Here is a 26,267-nt window from a genome sequence, read left to right as displayed (position 1 = left end):
GGGGACGAATGAATATATGGAAAAAGCACACTTATGAATCAGAAAATAGCGCACCTGCTAATGACAACAATGCCGTAGAAATATAGGTCACAGGTGTGCTAAGTTTATTACCAAGTTATATTTTGAAAAAAAAAGAAAATATCTTGGCACAATCAAATAATGCGTGAGAAAAAACAATGCGTGCATTGAATCATGGGGAACCACATTGTTATATTGTATGATTAAATTAGGGGCAATCATTGGTGAATATATTATCTCGATTGCAAACGAGATTTTTTGCATCGAAGGAAAACTAAAGATGGAAATAAAAGCAAACGGCTACTATTGCCCCCTGCTATTTTTGAGTGGGATTGAGGGTGCTGAGGGCATTAATTACCACAGGAGAATCAATCTGCCTTTTTGTAACTATGTCTTTAAATAGAGAGTTACCCCTAACACTAAACTGATCCAATGCCAACCTCTTTAAAACTACAAAACTTCAAACTAAAAGTCAGCCATTTCACAGGTTAGTTGAATATATATCCCCCTTTGAGTTGATGAAACAAACGGCTGATATGATCTGAAAATTGAGTTTTCCTGAGCAGCTCACACACCCAACAATATTGCCTCTTTCAATCCCGACCTAATATTGGCTATATTTGTCCATAACTGTGTTTTGACCTCATTTTTCGGTCCATGTCGATCACGGTGTGTGGCTTCTGCTTTTGTACAGTCATCACTCAATTAAATACCCTGATCAACACCAGCAAACATTTGCTTTTGTTGCAAATGTGTTGTGAACTTGCTGTGATAGTAGACAGTTTTTGCCCTATTTTTAGTGAATCTGTCTTGCATACAAATGGGCCTACAGTAGTATAGTAATAATATGCTCAAAAAAGGAAATCTAGACAATTTTATTCATCTACAATATTCCTCTGTTCCATGCCATAAGCAAACTTATAAAAAATTAGTAAATATTAACAAATTTAATGACTGCACGTATATCGAACTCTGTGGGGTGTAGTCTCAGAATAATTATCAACAGACAAACTGCACAAATCATATCACCTTGTAGATTATTCAAAGAGCTGTCCAACTCTGAATTCACCCAGTTGACGTTTGACACAAGGAATGCTCACTGTCAAGTCCATTCAATTATAAGTTAATGAAACTGAAATTATTTGCGATGGTTGCAAACAGCATGAAATCTATTTTGAAGAACCAAAGACCAACATTTCATCTGTCTCAAAGCATATGGTCTAGTGACAAAACCAGAACAAGAACAACAACAAAACTAATTACTTTGGCTTTCAGAGTTTTGTTGCTGTTGTAGTTGTTGTTCTTGTTATTAATTTGTTCACACTTTCCTGTGTAAGAAAAAGATTCTGCAGCCACAAGCCATGTAGTAAAGCTATTCCAATCATACTCAAAAGCCTTATTGAATAGTATCAATGACCTCACAGGTTTTTAATGTATCATAAGAGATTAAGTGAGGCCCACACAGACCTCAAAGTCTGCACGTAGTTCTAAACAGGTTTTGACATAAATCTAATGATGAATTATGTTTTGAGTGACAGGAGAGGCAGAAGTGAATCATGAGCCTAAAAAAGTCCCAAAGAGCAGGAATTCTCCAAAGAAATCATTGTGACTGGCATGTGTGTGTAGTTCATGCTGTCAATATTACATTAGCACATTGAATGACACGATTGAAGGGAAGTAATGGCCGCATCATTCAAATTTAAACTTGTTTAGAACTTAGAACTTCACCCAGAGTTACAGACTAAAGACCATCTTGAGTTTTAATAAATAATGACTAAAAGTAAAATCTTCACAGCCAACTTCGACAGTTTGAATCTACACTCGATCGACTACAATCGAAAGAAGTCTGCTATTAAGCAAATTTGGTAATTAAAGAAAATCTAAGTACGGTATTGAGAATGCTTTACCATTTCATACATTTTGAAGTTCCAAATAAGTCCAAATAAAAAATAACTGCATGAGGATTCATTTTCCCTTCATGAGCATCAATTAAGTATAAATTATACACAGTTTCTCTAAATATGCCGTTTCGCTATTAAAAATGAACGATACGCAGTCATCAAAAACAATAATATTAGTGCAAATTTAATGCGACACATTAATTGCACACCTTAAGTCTGCTTACTAAAGTAAAAATGCTCAGATGTGAACTGAATACGTGTTACTAGATAGTACTTAGCCAAGTAAAATACTACCGGGTTAAGTAAAATACTGACTACACTAAATTGAATACCCCTCCTGGGAAGCGTTTCATGAAAACAACATAAGTACAAGTTCACCGACATCTCATTGAATCGCGTGTTAAACTTAATACACATATTTCAATGGGACATCGGTAAACTTGTACTTATATGATGGTTTCATGAGACGCTGCCCTGGCTCTCAACAGATGAAATTTCACATCACTCCTTCTAACACTACAAGACACACGACAGCAAAAAGGACTTACCGGTCCCGCCGACTTCTCCTCCTTCTTGATCTCGGGAGACTTTTCCCGGGCGTGAAGCCCGTTGCATTTTCGGCTCACATCACCCGTCGTCACGACGTGCCTGTCCTGGACAAGTGGCTTATGCGGCACTGGCGTCACGTGATTGGTCGTTGTAAGCTGCTGCTGTTGATGCTGTTGTTGTTGTTGTTGTTGTTGTTGATGTTGTTGGTGCTGCTGTGTTGTTTGGGGTGGAGTCCTCTGTAGAAAATAAGAGTTGTTTGAGAAAGTTACAGTGACTTCCACCGACCACATTCGTGGGTATCCTTTAGTTACGATGGGAGGCATCTTGAAGAAGGTCCTCTCCTTTTTAAACACAAACAATGTTACATCCAAAAGGGACAAATATAAATCACACAAGTTAGTAGGGATTGAACATCATAACTGATCCTCAAAACATATTGGTAATAGGAACTCCAAGGCACTGATGATATTCCGTAAAATGCTTCTTTCAGTCTGCGTTAAAAAGATGTTTTTCCCATACACTGCAATAAGAAATGATGTTAATATTCCTTTGCTATAACTGCAATTTATTGTGGCTCTTGGGTATCACTACACAAGAACATCAAGCTCTGGAAGCAAACAGTTTACACTCTAGTATAATCCAAAGTTAGGTATGTATCACTTAAGGTCACTGTGGCAAGTTCACCCTGATGAATATGCAATGCTGGCTTTGCAACATCCATGAGAACTTCCTGTGCTAGCTGTCATATGGGTAGACCATGATCATTCTCTATTCTTGTAATTACAGCGAAAGCGATTAATAATAGCTTCCTATTTCCTGATATGGTAACATTATTCCCGTAAATGAGTAATTAGAAGCAATGTTGACGATACTCCAAACTATGTTAATTGCGACTAGTGGCACTTCCGACAATAATGCCCGCGTTGCTGTTAAAACTTGTAGACTAGTGATATGGGATTGTATGAGTAATGTCTTTCAAGGCACAACTAGTCCCTAGCTCTCCAATGACAGAATTAAAACAGCAATATCTCTGGCTCTGCAGTGTCTTGGGAAAGAAACTGTATACTGTTAGCGCTGATTGTTCATTCCGTGAACAAACTTCCTTGAGAAGTTACACGCGATGATGAGCACATTCCTAGAAGAAAAGTGAATAATTGTGTTCCGAGGTCCCTGGACACCCCACTAATAATCCGCATGAAAAAAGTTTTTGGCAAAAGCACAAGAATTTAGACAAGACACCTCAACTACTTGGAGGGAGAGGGAAATACAACAAGTTGGTCTTATAGAGCCGGAAGTTCACAAGTGAAACAAGACCAAGTGCTACGACTTAATTAAAAGATTAAGTGATTAATTGCTTAGTCAATTAAATGAGCCAACAGCAGTCATATTGGTTTAGATAGCTGATGAAACAAACATTCTGCAGAATGGTTGAAGGGGGTGCAGAATTCACCACTATTAATTGTTCCAGAACAATGAGTGATTTCACTCTGAAGATCCAAACCTTGCCAAGAAATATTGCCTCTGTATTTAAACACAAAGAGCAATTAAACTCATGTTCCGATCACGCTATGTCTATCATTTAACACACACAATGAACAGCAATTTTCAAGGGAATCCGACCCAAGGTATCTATCACATTGTGTCAAGATTAATCGCTTAGTGACAAAACCAGTAATCCCCTCCGAAAAGCACATGAAATCCACGCAAGCTTATAATCCACACCTCATCATATTTCAAAACAACGCTTTTTCTATTGTCCTTCCGACAACAACGACTGGTTCTCCGACAGTGAACTTTTCAAACGTAGCTCAATATGTATCCACGTATCAAACTCAAAGTGGAAGATATAACACAGAAATTTCCACAGGTTATTTGCGGGGTAAAGTATAGCAAGGCGTGATTCGAAGAAGTGAGTAGCAATTAATCATACGTTCAAAATCACGTTTTCTGTTGGTTGGTAGAGGAGGGGGGATTAGGAGAGCGAAGGAACGAAAGATCCCGACTAGGGGATAACATTGACAATAGCATCAGCTGGTTCGGTGAGGCTTGAGTCGCAAAGTCAGGTGGTAGACTACCGAGAGATCTGACGAAGGCAGCACTCTCTCGATCTGCCACCTTCCCAGCTAGCTTTGATGACTCGTCGAAAATGGGAATTTTTTAGCAAGAAGGAAAAAGGACTTGAATGTTGAACATTTGCAGAGAAACTAGCGAAAGCTTTGAGTTCATTTCGTTGCCCTTGATGACTAGTACGACAGAGTTGTCCTTTTAAGACACAAAATGTGACTTAATGCAAGCTTTTGCAGAGGATTGTGCATAGTATAAGCCTCTCACTCGAGCCTTTCAACCTCGAAACAAGGACAAAGTTTGATCTTAAATGTTTCAAAACGTGTAGAAGATGATCTATATTCAGCAAATGAGTTGGCAATCAAATCACAGTTATAAAATGTATTCAACCACAGAATAGTTGGAAAGATGACCTCACAATATATGCCCCTGAAAACCACCAAATAACTTGTTTCAATGTGAATTTCAGTGTGTTTTTAATTGATTATTTATTATTTTGTAGCATTCACCATTTCAGACCAAAACATTTCACATGTATTTCAAGTCAAAAGTTTGAGTCACATGTCTAAAAAATCACTTTGATAAACATAATTTTTTTCTTCAAAAGAGATATTCTACAAAGACAGGTAGACCACAATGTACTTCATATATAGCCAGAGTTCAACAACCGACGTTGATAGTTCAAAGACCTGCGATAAGCTTCCTGTAAATGCCTCCTTGATGTCGTTCCCATATCTCAGATGTCTAGAAGATTATCCTGCATGACAAACTTCAAAGTTTCATCCTTCACTTATAAACATCTCACAGATTGATAACTCGATCGATGCTTAGGTAACATTTTAAGGGGAATCGTTATAAAAAATGCCCAGACAAATAGGAGACATCACAAAGAATTTCCATTGCAAAACCATTCTCCACGATAGAAACAAAAGGAAAAGTCTTTAGATTTTCTTCATGTCTTCACAACTGTTGAAGGAATGCATGGTTCCAAGATGGTAGCTTTATGCAACAAAATGGACGCTCATGGCAACACAAACCTGAGCTACAAGGGCAGACATCAGTAGCGAGAGTGTCTACAACAACAGCATGAGTAACGGGAAATTTCTGAATTAAGATCCGACATCCTCAGTCCTCTAATAGGCCTGTTATTGGTTTGTTCTTTCCCATTTTCTACTGTCTTCAAGTGAATGAGAAGAAGGAAAAGGTGTAGTCTGCCATCACTTCCATGAAGACTACACCTCGTTTTTGTCAGTTACAGGGAATCTTCGAGATAACCAATTTACTTCAATGTGAGTTTTTAGTTTATTTCACTATGTAACATTTTACTTGAAATGAATGGAAAACTTAAGAAATAATTAATTCACACAATCCACACAATCACTCAATCAAGCTGCAGATAAATAATTTCTCAGGTATCTTTCCAAAAAAGCTTCCTAATTCCTACCCCCCCCCCCCCCCCTCCTCTTCCCCATGTGATCTCTTCTAAAGATACATCCTTTCATAGTTTTTTCTTAAAAGTTGTTCATTATCATTTATTCAGATGGGGGGGGGGGGGCTTATAACTATCACAATTTTATTTGCCATTTATTATCAAAAGCTCTCAAGACTAACTGTCCATATCATCCCTATTTTCACGGAGTGATGGTAGTGAAAGAAAATCGCATACAATTTGAATGCAGATTTTCCTCACTACCGTCACTTCATGAAAACAGGAACGATATTCTGCTATCCACTTGAATTTCATCACTACCTTCTCATCATTCTAAGTCTGTATTCATAGACCATACACTTACTGATTAAAGCAGGAAGGAACGTAAGGAAGAAGGTTGGGGTAGGGGAGGGGCATCATTAGGAAGGGTGCTTTAATACCCACAATTCATTTTAATAGGTCACATTCTGACGTCAACCTCTGGTGATAATAAGCATTCATGAAAAGTGGATAGTATATTAATTTTGATGCTGGGTTCCTTGTGTGAACGGCCTGGTTTATGCTACTGTCTTTTATCAGCAATATTTGCAATAATAACCCCCCTAACTTCTTCATCTAGTAATTGGTACCAATTTACATTTTAGGGGCAGAATTAAAATGCAATTTAAAATATTCCAAACTGACAAATTTCTTTTGTTTCATGAGTTCAATATTTATATGTGAAAAATTTACAATGACTTTTATTTCAAAATGTTACGTTATTCAAGTAAAAAGGAAATGGATAGGGTGTACAGCCCTGCCTTGATAGTTCAACACAAATTTTATGTGTCTAATTACCATTTACAACTGAAACAAAAAATTTATGGGACAAATGCATGATTTTTTTTTCATACAGGATTCTTTATTATCTTCCAGGATGACTGGACACATTTGATTTTGTATTTACCAAATATAAAAACAAATAAATAACAATATACACGATATCATGAGAAAATGTCATTGGATGGATCGCCCTGCTCAGCTGTTCTACCGAGGGGTCCAGATGATCACATGAAGTGATCCTCAAAGTGATCACTTTCTTGTTTCGGGAGGGGCTCTTTGCTCTTCACATGAAACGGGATGATTTCGCAGATTTTCTCATCGGGCAGAATTACGGGCCGGAGACGTCGGACAGGAAGGGATGAATTGTCCAATCACAGATGTCTTGAATTACAGTCAAATTGTAATTTTTCATGATTTACATGATGACTAATGGTGTATCAAGGACTTGGATGGTTCCTAGCTTCCTCAGCCCCATTCACACACAAGGTAAACTGCCAAAAAACGCTGTGTCAACTAAAAAACAGTTTCTAAAATTATGAATAAATAGCAAGTTGGGTATCAAAGTAAATAGCTAAACAGGCCCGTCTTTGTACTCTGTGATCTGCAAGGTATAGTATACTCAAACAAAATAATTTGGAATGTATGAAATCAAACAAAAAAACATCCCTGGCATTCTATAGGTAAACGGTTAAGGAGTATGCAGAACATAAAGGATAACATAAAAATCTGTATAGGGCACTCACAGAAGGGAAAGTTCGACTTGGGTTCTGTGTGTGCCCTATATGCCGTATTCTGTGCGAGGATGTATGTGTGTACGTTATGTAGTCTACTCTTTGACATTTTACTGTTCACTGACAGTGTATTTAAACTGCAATATCTCTTTGTAATATTAAAATTTGAAGCTTAGTTTTGACATAAGTAATATAGCAACATGGTACCCCTAACATAAAGAGCAAAATATGCTCTTTTCTTAGGTAATTTCAATTTTAAATATTTTTTAGCTGCAGCTTGACTCATCGTATGTGAGCAGGGCTTCAGCTAGAAGGTGATAAAGAGCACAGAAGGAGAGCCTGGAGGATAGGGGGGGGGGGGGGCTCTGGAAGTGGTACTTCAAAGAGACAAAGAATTAGCAATGGAGTATTAAATAACTCTCTCGACTGTAATCAATGCCGACTTCGATTTGCCTGCTGAGGAAAAGCATTTTGTTTCAATTTCATCCTGCTCTTTATAGCATGTCACAAAGGAATCCTAAAAAACCTACAGTTGCTGTTTACTGCTTATACCTTTTCTTCTCTTCTCATTTTTTTCCTAATAACTTCTTAAAGATAACTTCTTTTCCTACCTCTGCTGTATTTCTCCTATTTTCATTGGCCTGATCTACCATCAAATTAACTGACAGTCCATAATTCTCCAAATTTTCCAAAAGTAATGTTTTACCGTAATTTTTGTTAGACATTTGTTGACGGGGAAGGGTGAGCAGCAGACGTCATATAGACACAACCTGTCAAGATGGGACGCATGCCAATAGAAACAGGAAAGTGTTTTCTTTAAACTAGGGTATAGACTAAACAGATCGTTAACTCTTTGGGTGCAAGAGATAGTGTTCCTCTCCTAACACATTTCTAAAGAAAGTTGCCAAATTGAAAGTCTGACACAGTTATGATTACGGCATGGATGAAACAGGCCCTTACGAAGCGTCGAAACTCAAAGGGCAGGAAAGAGATTTCATTTTACAAGGTCATTCTACAAGGGCATGCGTATCATGTTCGGCACGAGGGAATCTGCAGCTCTAAGATGACTTTCATATTTGAGATATATCATCCGTTGCATGCCAGAAGGACATTAACTCATATACTTTACCACGGAGCTAACGCCCTTCTGGCTCTCAACAGACGATATATCATCAGGGAGAGGATCACAGTGGGGGAGAGAGGGGAGATAAGGTATGTGAACTAGTCATTCGTTTTGAGAGATGGAAGGGCAAGCTGTGCGCAATGAAAAGGAAAGTTAATTGGTTGTGGGAAGAGATGGACAGACATACGGGCCAGGTGATCGGCATGAAACAGCAGAGGCAGGATACTAGTACAAAACTCAATGAGAGAACAGGGTCTTGCATGTTTCAAAGGAAAGTGGAGATATATACAATGAGGAGAATGCATGAGAGAGTAAAACATAAGAGTGGGGATGGTTTGAGAGAAGAGAGAGAGAGAGAGAAGGGGATGAAGGGAGAAGAGAAGAGAGAGAGAGAGAGAAGAGGAGGGAAAGAAGAGAGAAGAAAGAAAGAGAGAGAGATAGAGAGAGAGAGAGAGAGAGAAGATAGAGAAGAGAGAGAAGAGAAGGAGGGGAAGAAGGAAGAAGAGAAGAGAGAGAGAAAGAGAGAGAGAGAGAGAAGATAGAGAAGAGAAGGAGGGGAAGAGGGGAGCAGTGAGTAGAGCAAGAAAGAGAGAGGGAGAGAGAGAGAGAGAGAAGAGAGAGAGAAATAAACAGAAGGGAAGTAGAGACAGAAAGAGTAAAAACATAATGACATTCATATGCCATATGAGTTTATCACATGTCTGAGCCATAACCATAACCCCCAGAGTCCCCCCCCCCCCCAAGAAAAAAAAATGAATGAAACAAAAACATAACTGCAATAAACTATAATAAATTCTTTAGATGGAATGAGGAAATGTAAAACTTATCCATCTCTATCTTTATTGCATTAAAAAAAAAAACATGAGCAATCAGGCTATTGAATATATTGACATCTTGGTCAGGAAGAACCGTCCCTTGCGTCAAGTTCTAAATTAGATTTCAACCGCGGCGGGGAGTAATAAGTTTTAATGTCTTCAGGAAAGTGTGGGCTTGGCTAGCTAATGATATCCAATTTGTTTTAATTTTCCCTGGTAAGGAAACAAATCCCATAAGCTTTCATCTGCTGCGATATAGATAGATAGTTACGTCACTTCAAAAATACTTCAATAAATTGGATGCCCCCTTCCCCTCTGCAAAAAACAGGGGGAGGGAGGGGGCTATACCTTACAAAAAAGCGAATTAAAATGATTATGACTTCATTGACGAGAATCAATATGTGTTAGATGAAGCAAAAAAGGAGTTAAATTTCTCTCCTATTTAATAGACAACAATAAACTGTTACCCCTCCCCCTTCCTTTCCCCCTTTCCAAAAGTTTACTGAGTATGATTTATATCAGATTATGTAGAAATAATTATTCAATTACAGTAAACAATGTGGGTTAAATTTGGGTTTCAAAACTATCATATCATGGACTATCATATGCTCCCAATAAAAAAGAAAATACTAAAAAATAGTCCAGGAAGTTTTAGCAATATACACAATTTTGTCTCAAGAGGGAGTGTGTCAACAGATTGGAAGACAGATGGGTGGTACAGTAATAGGAAAGTAATGAGTTTTTCATACTCTCAACATACACAGGTACAGGTATAAAAAATAAAAAAATAGCAAGACTTGAATAAATTTACAAGGAGAGATAATAAAAGTTGTGGGGTGGGATAATCATTTGAATAGTGGTGAGGACCTGAAACAACAAGGAAACTCTTCTTGCAACTTGAATAAATGGAATGATTGCTTATATACAATCAGTCACTGCTTTTTTGTCTTCCCAGTTAGAATCATTAACAGACATTTTTGGTAGTTTATCAGTCTCATCAGCGTCTTTGATTAGGCAACTAGATATTGGCGCTTTATAGATACCTGGATTGGATGTCAATTCTTAGTATTGATCTATTGTTTGATGGTAAAATTTGATATGAAATCTTCTTTATGAGTACAACCTTTACAATGCATTTTCCTTTTCCGTTTTACAAATACAAAAAGTGTAGCTACCCCCCCCCCTTCCTTAACTTATATAGTAAGTAGAACCACACTCTTAAGATATAAAAACATGCATAAGCAAGAAACCCAGGTCAGGGGCTAATTTCATATTCATGATTATCATATTCCAAGTTATTCCTGGGCCTCAAGCCTCACTATAAGCTCTTCGTGACACTTTCTCAGACTCAGAAGGGGATGAGTCCCTCGTTGATTCTCTTACGTCAGTGAAAGAAGCGAATCGTTGCACCATATGGTACAATAACCTGCTGATTGAAAAGAGGGTCATTTCTAGCCTATTTTAGAAACATCAAATGAACATCCAACAGGGATCTGTGACCCCCTTGATGCTGTAAGACTAAATTTGAGTCACTAACTTCATAAAATTAAATTTTGTGATTATTATGATAATGAAGGCACACTTTCAAAGAAGCAAATATGACTTGCATAGTATGCAAGTATGAATCAAAGATCAATTTCCTGTACTAAGTATACCTATGAATATAAACAAACTTTATTTTGTTTTTAATACAAAACAGAGGAAATACAGCAAAAAGAAATCTAGCGATTCAAGAAGATTCAAGTAACATTGTTCTTGACATAGAACAACAGATTTTCATGACAGAATACAACAGATAAGTAGCAGCAAGCTACATCTTTACTCATGATATAATGTACGGTAATTCTTAATCAGTCAAGGAATATTAGAGAGCAATATTTCTTGTATTTAAAAATATATATATATTATTCCACTCATCCAAGCTTATCTAGTATTCTGCGTGTGTTGGATGCTGATCCACCTCAAGGGAATTCACAATTATTTCCCTGACAGTGACACAGAGTAAATAGGAAAGATATGCATAATTCACTCCTCCGTCGCTATGACAACTCAACAATGGATTCATATTTCATAAATGTCGAGAGGAGAGAGTGGGTTGTTTTTCCTCAGCGTGTTCCCTGGTTGGATATTGCATATAAATTATGGGTTGTTCTGTTTAAATACAACACAAGCTTCTAATTCTATATGCATGTGTCCTCTGATGCTTGTAAATTGGGGGCTCTAAATTTGCCTGGTTTCAAATGTCTGGTTCCAGAAATTTTTACTTTACTCTGAATTCTAATCTCCCTCGCTGCAACACATGCAGAAAAACTATCAAAGAAGGATGAAATCAAGACAAGCAGCTTATATGTAATGTCTACATTTTTAAAACTGTAATTTAGGGCAAGTATTCATTTTTTAATCTTAATATCAGAATAATAAAAAGAACCTACTTTGACCCTCTTCAGCTTCTTCATACACTGTGCATCTTTCACGAAGCTTCGGCAAAACACTTCTACCTTAATAGCTACATAAATGTCACATAGGCCCTTGGGCAGTTAAAAACACCTCGTAGCACGGCTAGCCAGTGCATGCATTTTGTGTTTCCATGCTCCTTTTATCTGTGTTTCCCCATGGAGCCATTTATTTATAAGGCTATTGATGCCTGGACACGTCTAGCCTCTCAAGTTTCAACAGTATACAAACTCTCTCTCTACGTTTAGGAATCAATATCTCGTATCCATTACCCTTGATAACCTTCTCGTATTGACCATTTCTCCCTATTTCCTTCTATCTCCTTCTATTTCCATTGCATGTTAAATGACCTTTATCTGCTTTTAATCAAGTTTCCTCTCTTTATTACTTGTATTTCATAATAATCCCTACCTTCGCATATATTTCTTTCCCTTATCTAAAAACAAAACATGCCTGTTCTTAAATTAGTATTTTTTCATGAAAGTTGTATTAATTTAGGTAACTATGAAGTTTATTTAACGACGTAATATAATATTTAGACTTGATCCTCCTGCTAAATATATAAGTTGCCAATTTGAAAACAGCATACACTCACAAACATGTAAAGATCATAAAAATGGGGTCCCTGAATTCTATTTCGCTAACTCAATCCAATAATGAAATAGCTTTAAAAACATACTTAATATCTTATATTGGTTGATAACTTTGGATGATTTTTATCCTACAGAATTACAAGTCCATTCCAGCAGACTGCCGAAGCCAATGTAATTACAAAAAAAACCTAATCTCTACGCTCCCTCCCAAGTAATATCCTGCTACTCTCCCAATATTACATAAGCCTTCATGTACACAGTAAACCCCAGCAAGGTCGCCATATAATAACCAAAATGGTTCTGCTAATGCAATTTAGCACCATCACCAGCATCATCAACGTAAACATGACTGAAATTAGCCATGCTGCACGCTTAAGCCTTCATTGTATTGTATTGATTGCCTAAGTCAATACAAGCTTCATTACTAGCAATACAGGCTTCATTAACGACATTACGCAGGGCATACAGCATATAGGGACATTATATGCTGATGTCGTTGGAAGTCGTTGCAAACACCAGTGTACGCGTTATTGAGCTGTATCATCATGACACGCTCGTAATTAATAGCATGTCCCATTTTGCACAGAGACATTAGCAATATGGGTATGTGTACTATTCATGTGTAGAATTCATGCATGCCACATCTGGATGCATTTCTGATTCTTCACTTCCACTATATATATTTTGTTTTCTTTCTTCAATTTACACATCTATACAAAGTCTACAATAGTATATCAATTTAATATTTTTATGCTGTGTCAGCTGCTGTAGCAAAATGACATAATACTGCTGTTCCTGTTCACAAATATTCATAAAAGCATTGTTTTTCTACATCAGGATTCAAACTGTTGAAAATGACACTTGGAAAGCACCTGCTTCAAATCATGCAGAAAATGAGAATAGGGAAAGAGAGACAGGAAGTTAGAAAAAATATGTTAAATGAAACAAATTGATGGAGGGAATATCAACAAAGAAAACTAGTCAAAGACAGACAAAGACAGACAGACAGAGGGAGATGGAGAGAGAGAGAGAGAGAGAGAGAGAGAGAGAGAGAGAGACAAACAGACAGGCAGAGAGAGAGAGAGAGAGAGAGAGACAGACAGGCAGAGAGAGAGAGACAGATAAACAGTGAGTGAGCTAGAGATGGGAAGGGGGATAAAAAGAGAGAGGAAAGGGGAGGGAGAGAGGAAAGGGGAGAGAGAAGGAGAGAGAATAAATATCATGTATTATTTCTGCAAGGTCATGTTCAAAGGAGAACAAAATGTAAAGTTTCATGGAAATATGGTCCACAATAAACATCTTAGAATATCATACAATGATCTGCAGTAGATGTCGAAACAGTCATGTACACTCAAATTGTTATGGAACTACACCAATATTAAGAAATCAAAAGGTGAAGAAATATGAAGGGGACATAATGATTGATAATCATAATAACAGGAGAAGTGGGTGAAAAACAGTGACAGAAAGAGAAAGAGAGATAGAGAGATAGAGAGAGAGAGAAAGAAAGAGATAGAGAGAGAGAGTGCATAAGAGGGAAAAACAGTGACAGAAACAGAAAGAGAAAGAGAAAGAGAGAGAAAGAGATAGAGAGAGAGAGAAAGAGAGAGAGAGACAGAGTGCATAAGAGTGAAAAACAGTGACAGAAAGAGAAAGAGATAAAGAGAGAGTGTGTAAGAGGACAAAGAAAGTGCGTAAGAGGACAGAGAAAAAAGAGCATAAGGAAAGAAATGCAATGATTGTATCACGTTGCTGTCATGCTTAGGTACAGGTGACTGTTGATTTCAGAGAACATTTCAATACGCCTCAAAAGTTTGTGCACAATAGTTTCTCCATGTGAATTAGACTACTTCACCATCTACCCCGGATAAACTTATGCAGTATCATACGGTCTCTAGCAGTTGACTTACGTTAGAGCATTTTTCTTTATGGTTTTGTATAATTCATACATCAAAAGAAGTGTCATAATTCATGATTTACATATTTTTACACAGCTAACAAGGTTCTGGTTCTGAAGGGACATCTTTCCAAATGTCTTACAAATGAATTCAATTCAGTTCAACTAAATGTCATTAATATTTTAACCTTTAAGAACTGAGCACATACAAACAAAATACCATCTAGAGATAAGCACATCCATCTACACTTACTTATGTCCATCAAGTTTTTAAACGATTGTAGCAGGAAGATGGGAAAAGAAGTTTCCCATTTTGGGCAGAATAAAAAAAAATTTAAGAACACATTATCATAGTTATTATTTTATCAGGAAAAGATTATGCAAAATTATGACAATGGTGATGCAGACAAAGTATCCCTGGGAGGAAAGATAGCATCAACACATAGCGGTGAGAGATGACTAATACCAAACTAAGATGAGTCATAGAGGGACAAACATTGTTTCTTACCACGCCTGGATGGAAAGTAGTGGTGGTATAACTCCAAGAATGTACGCTGTACATGTCGGCGATCAGGTCGTCCAAACTCAGCGAATAGGAGAACTTGTCGAGCAGTGACGGCTCGTCATCGTCCGAAGGCATCTGAGGATGCATCGCCGCCAAGCGAAAGTTCGCGTGCCTTGGCACGAGCGAGCGACCGGGGAAGAGGGGGGCGGGGATAGAATATCACAACAAGTTTCCGTCTGTGCGTGCGTAAGTATGTGGGGGTGATTGTATCCAAATACACTGGTCTGTCTGTCCGTGCGTGATGAGCCTTGTGTGCGTGTGTGTGTGTCCGTGTGTGTGTTCATGGACGTTGATGATGCGGTATGCAGCGCGACCTGAAGCTGCTCACGCATTCAGCATAAGCCACATGCCAATTATCGACCGACTATCGTATGCCTTGGATCGCGGTCGGTTGGGCATCACCTATAAACATCCCTCCATTCAACAAGGCTCGCCCCAGGCAATATCCTCTCAGCACACAATGCAGAGTGGGAGGGGGAGGAGGAGAATAATGAATAAGTGATAATGGCAGGGGTTCCTCTCTCGCTCACTACCAGGCTCTCTGTCTCCTCCACACTACCTGGATCTGGTCATCGTCATGGCGATATGGGGAATGCATCAAATGGTTGCGTGTAATCCTCTTCTCAAATGGATTGGCTTAGCTTGATGAATGCGGGTAAACCCATTAATGCATCATTGATGAAAACCTCCTTATGAATATAGATACTGGAAGAATCCTTTCTAGTCTTATTCGTTCAGATATCTGATTGCTCTGATTTTTCTTGAAACAAAAGAAAAGATGTCCACCAGTTAACAGACTGAAAAGGCTCCAGGGAGAAGCAATTCAATCTGTAACTGGAAAGTCACTAGAAGATGATATCTAAAGCCTAAAATTGTACCACTCTTTGAGAAACATCTCACAATCTCATCCTTATAAATCATCCTCCACTCTAAATCGGGAAGCGAAATGATAATCGATAAATATGCACTACTCATCTAAAAACAAGCAAATCATCTAATCATAACTGATCAGGATTGCAAACCAAATATCAACATCCATAGTAACAAAAAAAGAGAGAAACTCCATGACTTGTAGAACAATTGAAACTGAACCAAAAATACCAACCAAATTGAAAGGCACTTTCCCAGCATCAGAAACAAAACTAGAGATCAAATCTATGTGTGTTACCACAATTACATGCAATTTAGACCTGCCATACACCTTTTCATCGTCATATATGACAACTCTGTTGTGGACATTAGGCATAAACATCCTGGATCAATAACTTAAACTAGACCAGAAGGATCTCATCTTTACACATCATCTACTGTACATCTATTTGAAGGTCACTTTCATAACTCACAAGGTGTTTATAAGGAATACGAGATAATGCTCTTCTGGCTCCAAACAGACATTATCGCACCACTAAAACCCTGTCAAAAACAACAATTTTTTCCATCATCCCTTTTAATCCTGTCCCTTAAGGCTCGTTCAGAAATGATGCGCGAAACCACGCCTGTTTTTAAATGATGAAGTAAAGTTTAATACCCTTCAGATTTCTTTGTTTTATAATAAAGAGCTCAGTGAATATGCGCAATAAGTCCTTTGATGCACGCAGTTGCGGTTCATTTGAACGTTTAATAAGAACGCAGCAGCGTTTTTGCAGTGGTTTACCGCGCTATACGTGAACAAACCTTTATCATTCCGAGCATGCTCGTGGAGACTCTCGGAGGACAAGATGTCACTCGCTCTTCAATTTAGAGTATTCTCAACACGTACACCGACAGGAGGGGAAAACAAAACACAGTGTCTCCCAGCTGGCCCGTAGGTAAATAGAGAGCTTTCTAGATTATTTAATTTACTCTGTCGTATTAAAGCTATTCCTCTACAAAAGCTGTGGAGATATAGATTGAAGGACCCATGCGAAAGGAAGCCAAATTATATACGTAAGTAAAGATTTGGATGTGTTTTCTTGCTAACTGATGGTTAATTTATAAATTGGTAAATCGTTAATGAAAGATAGACTTTGGAGGTAGATTTTTTAACAGAAAAAAAGAGAAGGGGGCAGAAGGATCAGGAAAGAAGAACAGATTAAACACCGCCTTTAGAGATGGCCATTAAGGAGGATGTATTAATGAGAGACTGCAAAATAAATAGAAAAAAGAAGTGTGGAAATAACAGAGAAAAGACATTGATCAGTGATTTAAAAAAAACCATAGAAACAAGGAAAAACAGAAGAGATTTTTAAACAGCAATGGAGATAGGTATAGAGCTGAAATGAATAGATGAGACAGGAAGACAAATAACACCTTCTCTGAAAGGGTATCTACAATTCAAATGTTCATGGAGAAGCTTAAAGCATGCAGAAAACTAGGGGTCGATCCTATTCTTTAAAAGCATCCATCCCCGTCACCGTGGAAACCCTATCCTCCTCACTAAATGCTTTGATGCCAGCCCTAAAGCCCCGCAGGGGATTTCTCGCCAAAATGTTTGGATGTGATTACAAACATGTCAATTTGAGAAGTGAAGATGAACTCAGACGATGCAGGCTTCCTGTCGATGGTAAATAAGACTCAAGTGTCAAGGACAAGTATACCCTTAGTGTTATCCTTGAGATGGGGACATGAAAAAAAATATGTGGGACTGCATTCTTTATCAGGGTTCAAGTAGTTCAAAGTCACCCATTCAAATGCATTGCTCCACTGTCTACATGCTACTCTTTTTTTGTCCAATTAGTGTTAAGGTCCTATACAACCAAAGTTCTTTTAAACAGCCATGGGACGAACTTTTACATTTTTATTATTCTGCATATGAAAGGGCAAATGATAAAATTTACTACATGTATATTGTCATTAACAGACTAAGAAAAAGCAAGAATCAAGACTCTTCTTCTCTCATAAAAGGCCTATTTTAGAAGAAGAAAAAATATGGAGTAAAAGTATAATACAAAGAAGAATTGGGCTTTAAAAAAGTTAAAAAGAAACAGTCTGGTTTGAGAGAAGCGATTGTTTTCAACATGACAACTGTCACAAAGTTCAATATCATTATCAACTTCACTTTCAGAATAAATTGATTTTTAAGTTTCAGTTTCAAATGAGTTAATATTGCATTGGGGATATTTACAATTGGTTTCAAAATCAACTATGAGAAGGCTGTTTTCTGTTTCTTCTAATTGTTTTCTCATCTTTATTTTTGTATTTTTGTATATATCTTTCTTGGAGCTAGGAATAGAAATGAATCTGAAATCAAAATTTTAACATTTGATTAGATGATAATCTTAATATAACTACTAAAGGAAATACAGTAAGTTTGTAAACTTAATCTGATTAAGAGTGAGCTAGATGCACATATTGGTATACAGCTGGTAATTGGATTGATTCCTAACACCTAATACAATGTGTGCATCATCTCCACTCATTTTTAAAAGAAAATTCTGTGCAAAATGCATACTAAACAAGAAAATAACCTAAAAATTTCGAAAACATTTACTCAAAAGGGCTCTCTCTCTCTCTCTCTCTCTCCTATGTGTATGATTCCCATTATCCTGGTATTTCTTGGTTTTTGCCAATACCAAAGAGGGGAATTGAATATGCATTATTACATTATCTACTTAAACCTACAAACCACTAGACCATGCTACACATGAACACAAGGTGCACCTGAATTACAATTTTCAGACGCAATTCTAATCTGTTCCCACCAGTGTCTAAACCAAGGTCTCCATCGGCCCAAGTTCAAGATCTAGGTCGGAGGTCAAATCATCAAACAGCAACGGGGGAAAGTGGGATCAGATTTTGGGAGAGATGTTCTCACATCATGGATTGTACCACAGGATGTAGTTTGGCAGATGTAATGTGATGAAAAAGCAATCCATCTTTCAGAGATTCTTTCATGGTATAAACACACTACCAAGTGCCAAATGAATAGTACCATGCATTGGATTTTGGCAAACATATATCCAGAACAATTCTTCACAGCCAATTTAAAACCAGGAGAAAATTGCAACAAATATTAAAGCAAATGGAGATCCAACTTCAATAACACAGAGTACCTGAAATATTCCTTGATTTAAGATATCAAATACCTAAGAAAGCTAGATTTTGCCTGTTTACAAATGGCAGAATGACAGATAATTACTCCATAGACCATATTAGATTTCATAGATCTATTCACATAAGGGTATATACTCCAATATACCTAATTTGTAACATCTTAGCAAATAACAAAACAATCCTTAACCCCTGTTCACATGAATATCATCATATGAAATATCATTTTAATGAAAGACAGATATCGAGCCGGTCAGAGTCATTCAACTGAAGAGATATATCACATGTCCGATAACACAAACAGATGGTGTTATGGAAAGATATGGATGCATTCATTATTGTAAATAGCACACAAATCAATAGTACCCGTTTACATAGGAATATTATCATATGAAATATGTTTCTAATGAGAGGCAAATATCGAGCCAGTCCAAACTTTCAACTCAAGGGATATATTATATTTCCTATAATATAACATCAAGAGTGTTGCAAAATAGAGATACCACTCATCTCCATTTTCTAAATATCACACAACTAAAGAGAACCCATTTACATATGAATATTCTAATATGAAATATCATTCCAATGAAAGACAGATATTGATGCCATAGGAAGCGTTCAACTCAAAAGATATATCACATGCCCTTTAACACAAGCAGATAGTATGAAGGAATGATAGATGTATCTTAATCTTTGAAAATAGCACCAAAATAATGAGTACCCGTTCCCATATGAATATTCTCATATGAAATACAGATATTGACCCGGTCCAAACGTTCAACTCCAGAGCTGTATCACATATCCTATCACACAAACAGACAGTGTTACGGAATGAAGGATGAAGGATGAGGGAACAACTTCCACAAACTGTCAAAGCCTCGCAGCCTGGACGACAGCCATCACATTCTTTCGTTATCGTTGACCTCTTCGGGGGGTTAGCGCCTTCCATTGCTTGCATGCCGACCGACGGCGATAAAACATCATGGACGCATCATTACCCTGACTCAAACTATAAACATATCTCATCAGTGATAAATCTATGGATAGTATAAATACATGAGGGGTATATATAACACAATCATTCATGACTATAGAATAGCTAATATAATCCTTTCTTCACTATATGCTCAACTAAAAGTTCAATCTTTAAAATAATCATCTTTCTTCTAAAATCCTAGCTTTGGCCAAACTTGACCCATAAGTAAGGATTAGTTAATCTGAAGGGATTTTTTTAAAAATATATCTAGCTCGTAGTCATTTTGTATTTAAACTATTTATCGAACCACATTTGCTTTTTATCATATACTTAATGCTGGGACTTTCATATGCCAGGAAAATATGCAAAAAAAATCAAATGTTAAAAAATACTACTAAATCTGCTGGACCTTTAATACTTAACTTGAAGAAATCTCACAAATTTCAATATCTTATTCCCCCAAATTTGTAATTATAATTGCTTATGAATAAAAAACACACAAAGATCAATCCCAGTAAATAAACTGTGTTCTATAACCTCTGATTTCTTTACCCCCTCCCCTTCCCCCTCCCCCAATGTGACGAAAGAAGCAGCATCATCTAAATCCTCTAGCTGTGTTCAAAAGCCTGGGATTCACTGCCATCTTCTTAGAGCCGTGCCACATTATGTTTAAGATATCAACATCAACATAGACACATTAGAAGAATTTGCTCCCCTTCAGACAACATGAATGATTGAGTCATGGAAACATGAAGCCAGATTCAGCAAATTTTACTTTGCACTGAATGCTACATGGAATGATCAGAAGCACTCTCCAAAAAGGCAACATTGAGGATTCTTGAAAACATCATCTATCAGGGGAGACGGAAAGGCTTTCATCTCTTTCTCTTTCTCTCTCTCTCTCTCTCTCTCTCTCTCTCTCCCAAGCACTCTCATAAAAGGCAACATTGAGGATTCTTGAAGACATCATCTATCGAGAGACGGAAAGCCTTTTAACTCTCTCTCTCTCTCTCTCTCTCTCTCTCTCTCTTTCTCTCTCTTTCCTTCTCTCTCTCTCGCGCACTCTCCTTAAAAGCAACATTGAGGATTCTTGAAGACATCATCTATCGAGAGAGACGGAAAGGCTTTTAACTCTTTCTCTCTATCTCTCTCTCTCTCTCTCTCTCTCACTTAAGTGCTTTCCGACTTTCTGTTCACTCCCTTTGCTCTCAGCATAAAAACATGTTATTCAATAAAAGTATACTTGCACTTCATCATGCTACAAAAACATGTTAGAAGCTCTTACTCTTCAAGAGTCTCCTGGAAGCACCATGAGAGAAAAAAAAATCATCTGCAGAAAGACAAAAGTGTTTTCTGTTCTCTCCGTTTGCTCTCATCATAAAAAGAGAAATTCAGTAAAGTAGCTGCACTGCATGCTACACAAACAGATTGGAGTCTCCAAAATGCAACATGAGGAAACATTCAGTAGAGAACATATACTGGATGCTATTGACAGGATTTATCTAAATGGAAAATCTGGTCATACTTTGCAGACAAGAATAAATATTATTGAGTGTATGCCACAAGTCCCCCTTTTCAATATTCCGTTTTTTCCTTTGAAAAATCTACAATAATGTTATAAAAGAAAAAGGCACTAGTTTAGTTTCTACATCCTTTCTCAATATAACAATTTCAATATTTCAAGAAATCAACAACTAAAACAAACAGCACCACACAACCTAAAGAAGTAAGAGAATGTGAATTATGTAAAAGCAAAAGTTCTTGTTTTATTTATTATCACCTGCCAGTAGATGCTAATATTCACACACTGTTTTACAAGCGGCATCATCAAACACTCCAATGAAAGAACTAAATATCCTTTAGGTCAAATAAAACTTGCAAAAAGAGAGATAATCCATTATAAATCCATTGTCACGACTATATAGAATGCTTCTTCCTTGAGAGAATCCTTATACATGTATGCAGAATTTTCTTGAATGTGGAATCAAGCAAATATGACAGAAACTTCACACAGAGATTGGACATCAAAGTTGGTTCAAAAAGTCACCTCTATTTTCTTTACCAATATAGAATGTGTAGTCCCATCCATTCACTTTTTAATTGTAACTGCTCTCACTGTCACTTCTCACTGATACATGACCGTGGTGATATTTACATAAACCATTGAAAATGATTCACGGGGTATCATTTCAATGGAGCGAGACGCCTTGAACTCTAGAAGGTGTCTGAGGGTTGTCAAGACAAACAAAGATCTATTTTTAATGTACATCAATGCTAAACGACTTCACTGCAAATATCAACGTATGGCAGACTTGAACCAAAACAATGTTAAAGGTAAAGACCAGTTATGGTCATGCGATTGCATTGTGAAAGAAACGTTGTGGAATCGATTAGAAAAGGTTGATCATCTAGCATCTAGCATCTGCAAGGTTCTGGAATCATCAAAATGATAAGAAATTTGGCCCATTCTTCGTAAAGTTACACGCACTATACACAGAAAAATGTATATGGGACTACCCTATATCTCTCACAGACCATGAGAGAAACAAATTTACCAAATATATGAATTAGTAGGCGGTTTCCCGGCAATTTTTTTATCATCATGTATTAGTCAAAACATATTCTTTCACATGATTGGTAATGAGAGCTTCCATTTCATTTTTTGAAATTGGGGCGTTTCCAATACTGGTCTTTACCTTTAACCATTTCTGACTTTCTCATTGCCACAGACAGATATAGAAGGTCTTTCTAACAAATTTTGGAGAGGTTTTCCAACGATGGTATAGGTTTGGTGGATTGAGGTTTTTGGTATATACAATACTACAGTCTATTCATATCTTAGCCTGATATTCAATTCTAGATTTTTTTAACTTGCTAAAACAATTTGAAATTATTTTTAATCACACCCCTAAATAATTTAAACTGTTCGTGTAAACTCCAACAATAAGATAAAAATGAATGAAAAACATTGAAAATGTCCCCATGTTTGAGAAATGATGTTTTCTTCAATGTTCTCTTCTAGTAAAGAAAATACTTGTGACATGAAAGTTTCTAAACTGAGCCAATTAAGTTCTTTGCAATATATATTGTGAAAATCTTAGTTCTTATATGCTCTTTAATATTTTCTCTTTTTTCCCCCTAATATCTAAACATGAATTAAACGCTACCAAATCTAGAGTATAGATCGAGACGCCCAAAGATGGAATACGATGTTTAAATATTAGTTAATATCTTATTTGATGACATTTATAGCTTTGAGAAGAAAAGTACTCATATTTTGACATACAAAATAGTAAATTCCTATCAACTTTTTGCAAAATATCGATAAATTCCCATTCCAGATGCTATTCACGACCCAACAAGCTAATAAGTCAAGGTTACGAGATTCCACCAGATTAATGTGAACGCCCCCACCAATGGAGTATCATGCATGGTTGAATATAGATGGAAACCTCATGTGCATTTAGCAGTCTGGCATTAGCTGATTAACATTTTCTGGGATAAAGAGAGAGAGAGAAAGCTGGGAATGTGATTCGCATCAGAGCATTAGCATCACTCATCACACCTCTATATCTCACTAGATAAAAACCTGAAGAGATCTCTGTCTTCATCAGCTCAAATTTGCCAAATAACCTGCAATTTTAACTATCCTGATCGCAAATTAACCAATTAATTTTCGTCTTCATCAGCCCCGTTTCCAAAATATCCTGCTATTTGGGAAATAGCGAGCTAATTTGCACCCGTCCGAGCTAGTTTGTGATGAGTGTATCGGTCTGGTGAAGATGCAATTTTGAGTCTGAAAATAGCGGGTTATTTGGCAAACTCGAGCTGATGAGGACAGGCCTTCTAGAGTGGCGGGATCCAATTTCTATACTTTCGCAATCGATATCCATGAAAATGCCTCGTCGTCGCGTGAGGCCAAAACTATGAAAAATGCAACAGGAGAATTTTCCAATTAACCAGATGGGATGTGATGCAAGCATCTATCCAAGTTTGGCAATAGTACCTATATGAAATTCCACCATATAACCACAAATAATTATACAACTAATGCATATTTCAATTTAATTCCAGGGAATTTATGCATAACTTGGGATGGAGAAAACTAGCCTTGATAAACAATTTTTATCAAGGTTTACAAGACAAGGTTGATATGCAATAACAAAATGCATGAGAACTGAGGCATATTGGGAGTAAATATAAGATAGAAAAGAGAATACAAATTTTATGGTGATAACTAATTTGAGAGTCAATAAATGGCTACTACCAAAACTGAGTTCAAATCCCTGAAAAATTGCTTCAAGATCTTCATACCTTCAAAAGATTTGTTTACATACAAAAATCTAAAAATCTAAGAATTAAAACAAGAGTGAAGGTGCTTCCTAATAAAGTTTTCATTCATGAGAGCAACTAAATATATTTATTTGGCAAAGGCACATGAAGACAGACCTAAGAGATTATCTTAATCCCAATCTAAATCACTTGGAACATTGTTACCCTAGTTATATAGGTTCACTATACAGAACAAAATTCTGTAGATTGTATTAATCCTAACAATGCATTTCTCACAGGTACAAACGGGAGAGAAGTTCTTAAAAACCGAGACTTGAAATTCAATTCTTATAAAAATGACATTATACCCCAATCCAAACAAGCATTTGCTCCGTGACTGGCTCTCTCTTACATTTTGAAAGCATGGAACCAAAGTAGCACATAATGTAAAACATATGCAATATTATGTTGTCTGTAAGAAGGCAGAAGGGAGTTAACTCTCTTTCAAAGTATCTGAGTTAACGCCCCTCTGGTTCCAAACAGAGAGTATTCAAGATGTTTGATCTAGATAATGTACCGATGCATGTCAGATACAGATGGCTGAAGCGAACCTTTGTAACAAGAAATTCCTATCTTAAGGGCTTCTATTTACAACTTTCGATATGTTTTGTATGTAAGTACAAGCAAACACCTATAAAGGCAACCATTAGGCTCAGACCATTAAACACTGAGCCATTGAATGCTGAGAGTCAAAAACCCATTCTTTCTATGACATACAATACTACTATTCTATGGAGTTCTCCAACCAAAGACTCACTGGCTCTTGATACACTGTGCTAGTACATGTGGAGGAAAGGTACAGCTGTATTCCAGGATAGATTAATGGCCAAGTGAAGCCTGGTAACTGCATTAATGAATGAAGAGAAACATGCATGTATATTCCAAGTAGTATGATCCCATGGTGTCACACTCAACCAGTAGAGCACATTCTGTGGTCAATAGGCATCCCTGAAACTTGAAACTAATGCATGGTCTCCTTTCAAAAAGGCAAAACAAAAACAAAAAAAAGTTAGCCAAAGCTTTCCTTTGAAACTTCTTCAAAGAACAATTCCTAAGAATCCATATGAGATCTGCCAAGATATTCAACTCATCTAAATCTTCTCTTCACACACAAACTCTATCATCTGCAACCTAAGTCATTAGATGTATGATCCAGGGATGTTATAGTACAGCAGAAAACAAAGAGACAAATCCAAAGATGCGAAGAAAAATTATGACATAGATAATTGAAAAGGTCTCCTGAATGTTCCAAAATATATGAAGAAGTTACATGGCATATCCATTCGGGCGCTCAACAATTCCAAGAGAGAGTACAGAGAATGCAGCTAGAACTATATATTTCCACAGAGTGATGATGAGGTGTATACCGGTACTGGTAGTAGTGGCTGGATGTTTTGGAGCCCAATCGTTAATGCGTGACCGTGTGACTCTACCAGTCAGATTGATGATGCTGCAGAGGGAGGGATGCATGCATCCAATCTATACCAGCCCCTCTCTCTTTCCTTCTCTCGGTACCTGCACTCTTCTACCCTCCTACCTCTCACTTGCTCTCTCTGTGTATATAATACTCTGTTTATCTGTCTGTCTGTCTGTCTGTCTCTATCTCTCTCTCTTTCTTCACCCTCTCTCTTTCTCTCTCTCTCTCTCTCTCTCTCTCTCTCTCTCTTCCTCTCTCATACTAATTGTTTGCTTGCTCAGACCCTTCTTACCAACTAGAAGAAAAATACAGTAAGTCAAATCTCAATCTATATCACAAGACTACTATTAGGCAAAGTGGCGATTTATAAACCACCTGGGTCTTTTGCAAGACACACAAAATATCAACCAACTAGCCTTTGTCCCAGTATAAACTGGGGTTTATAAATGAGTGATTATGCTTTGGGGTCTGGACTCACAGACTAATCTTTCATCTCCTCCAGGCAGCCAGGTCTTGCCTTGACGATGAAGGTGTGTCAAGTTTCTCTCAGCT

General features: G+C 37.1%; 1 protein-coding gene across 3 annotated transcripts; it reads right to left on the bottom strand.

The window, feature by feature from the left end:
* Positions 1–2,350: 2,350 nt before the first annotated feature.
* LOC115921764 (suppressor of hairless protein-like) lies at positions 2,351–25,901 on the bottom strand. 3 transcript variants are annotated; one of them, XM_030979860.1, is made up of 3 exons: positions 25,569–25,901; positions 14,905–15,721; positions 2,351–2,704 (listed from the first exon to the last, which is right to left on the bottom strand). In XM_030979860.1, the coding sequence occupies exons 2-3, from the start codon at positions 15,046–15,048 to the stop codon at positions 2,366–2,368; spliced, it is 483 nt and encodes a 160-aa protein (XP_030835720.1). In that variant the 5' UTR covers positions 15,049–15,721; positions 25,569–25,901; the 3' UTR covers positions 2,351–2,365. The 3 variants fall into 3 exon arrangements, with proteins under 3 accessions (XP_030835720.1, XP_030835721.1, XP_030835719.1); XM_030979861.1 differs by having other exon boundaries at positions 14,905–15,712; XM_030979859.1 differs by lacking the exon at positions 25,569–25,901 and having other exon boundaries at positions 14,905–16,213.
* Between the last annotated feature and the right edge of the window lie 366 nt (positions 25,902–26,267).

Source organism: Strongylocentrotus purpuratus, unplaced genomic scaffold (genome assembly GCF_000002235.5).
Source record: "Strongylocentrotus purpuratus isolate Spur 01 unplaced genomic scaffold, Spur_5.0 spur5_scaffold_10, whole genome shotgun sequence".
Lineage (NCBI taxonomy): Eukaryota > Metazoa > Echinodermata > Echinoidea > Camarodonta > Strongylocentrotidae > Strongylocentrotus > Strongylocentrotus purpuratus.
Note: the sequence above shows the minus strand (reverse complement) of the source record. Positions and strands in the feature narration are given on the sequence as shown.

Excerpts from the sequence above, each read along its gene's own strand:
- LOC115921764 (XM_030979860.1), bottom strand. The coding sequence starts at position 15,048 with ATGCATCCTCAGATGCCTTCGGACGATGACGAGCCGTCACTGCTCGAC. Across the intron at positions 2,705-14,904 it reads CTACTTTCCATCCAGGCGTG|AGGACTCCACCCCAAACAAC; the intron begins GTAAGAAACAAT and ends TATTTTCTACAG.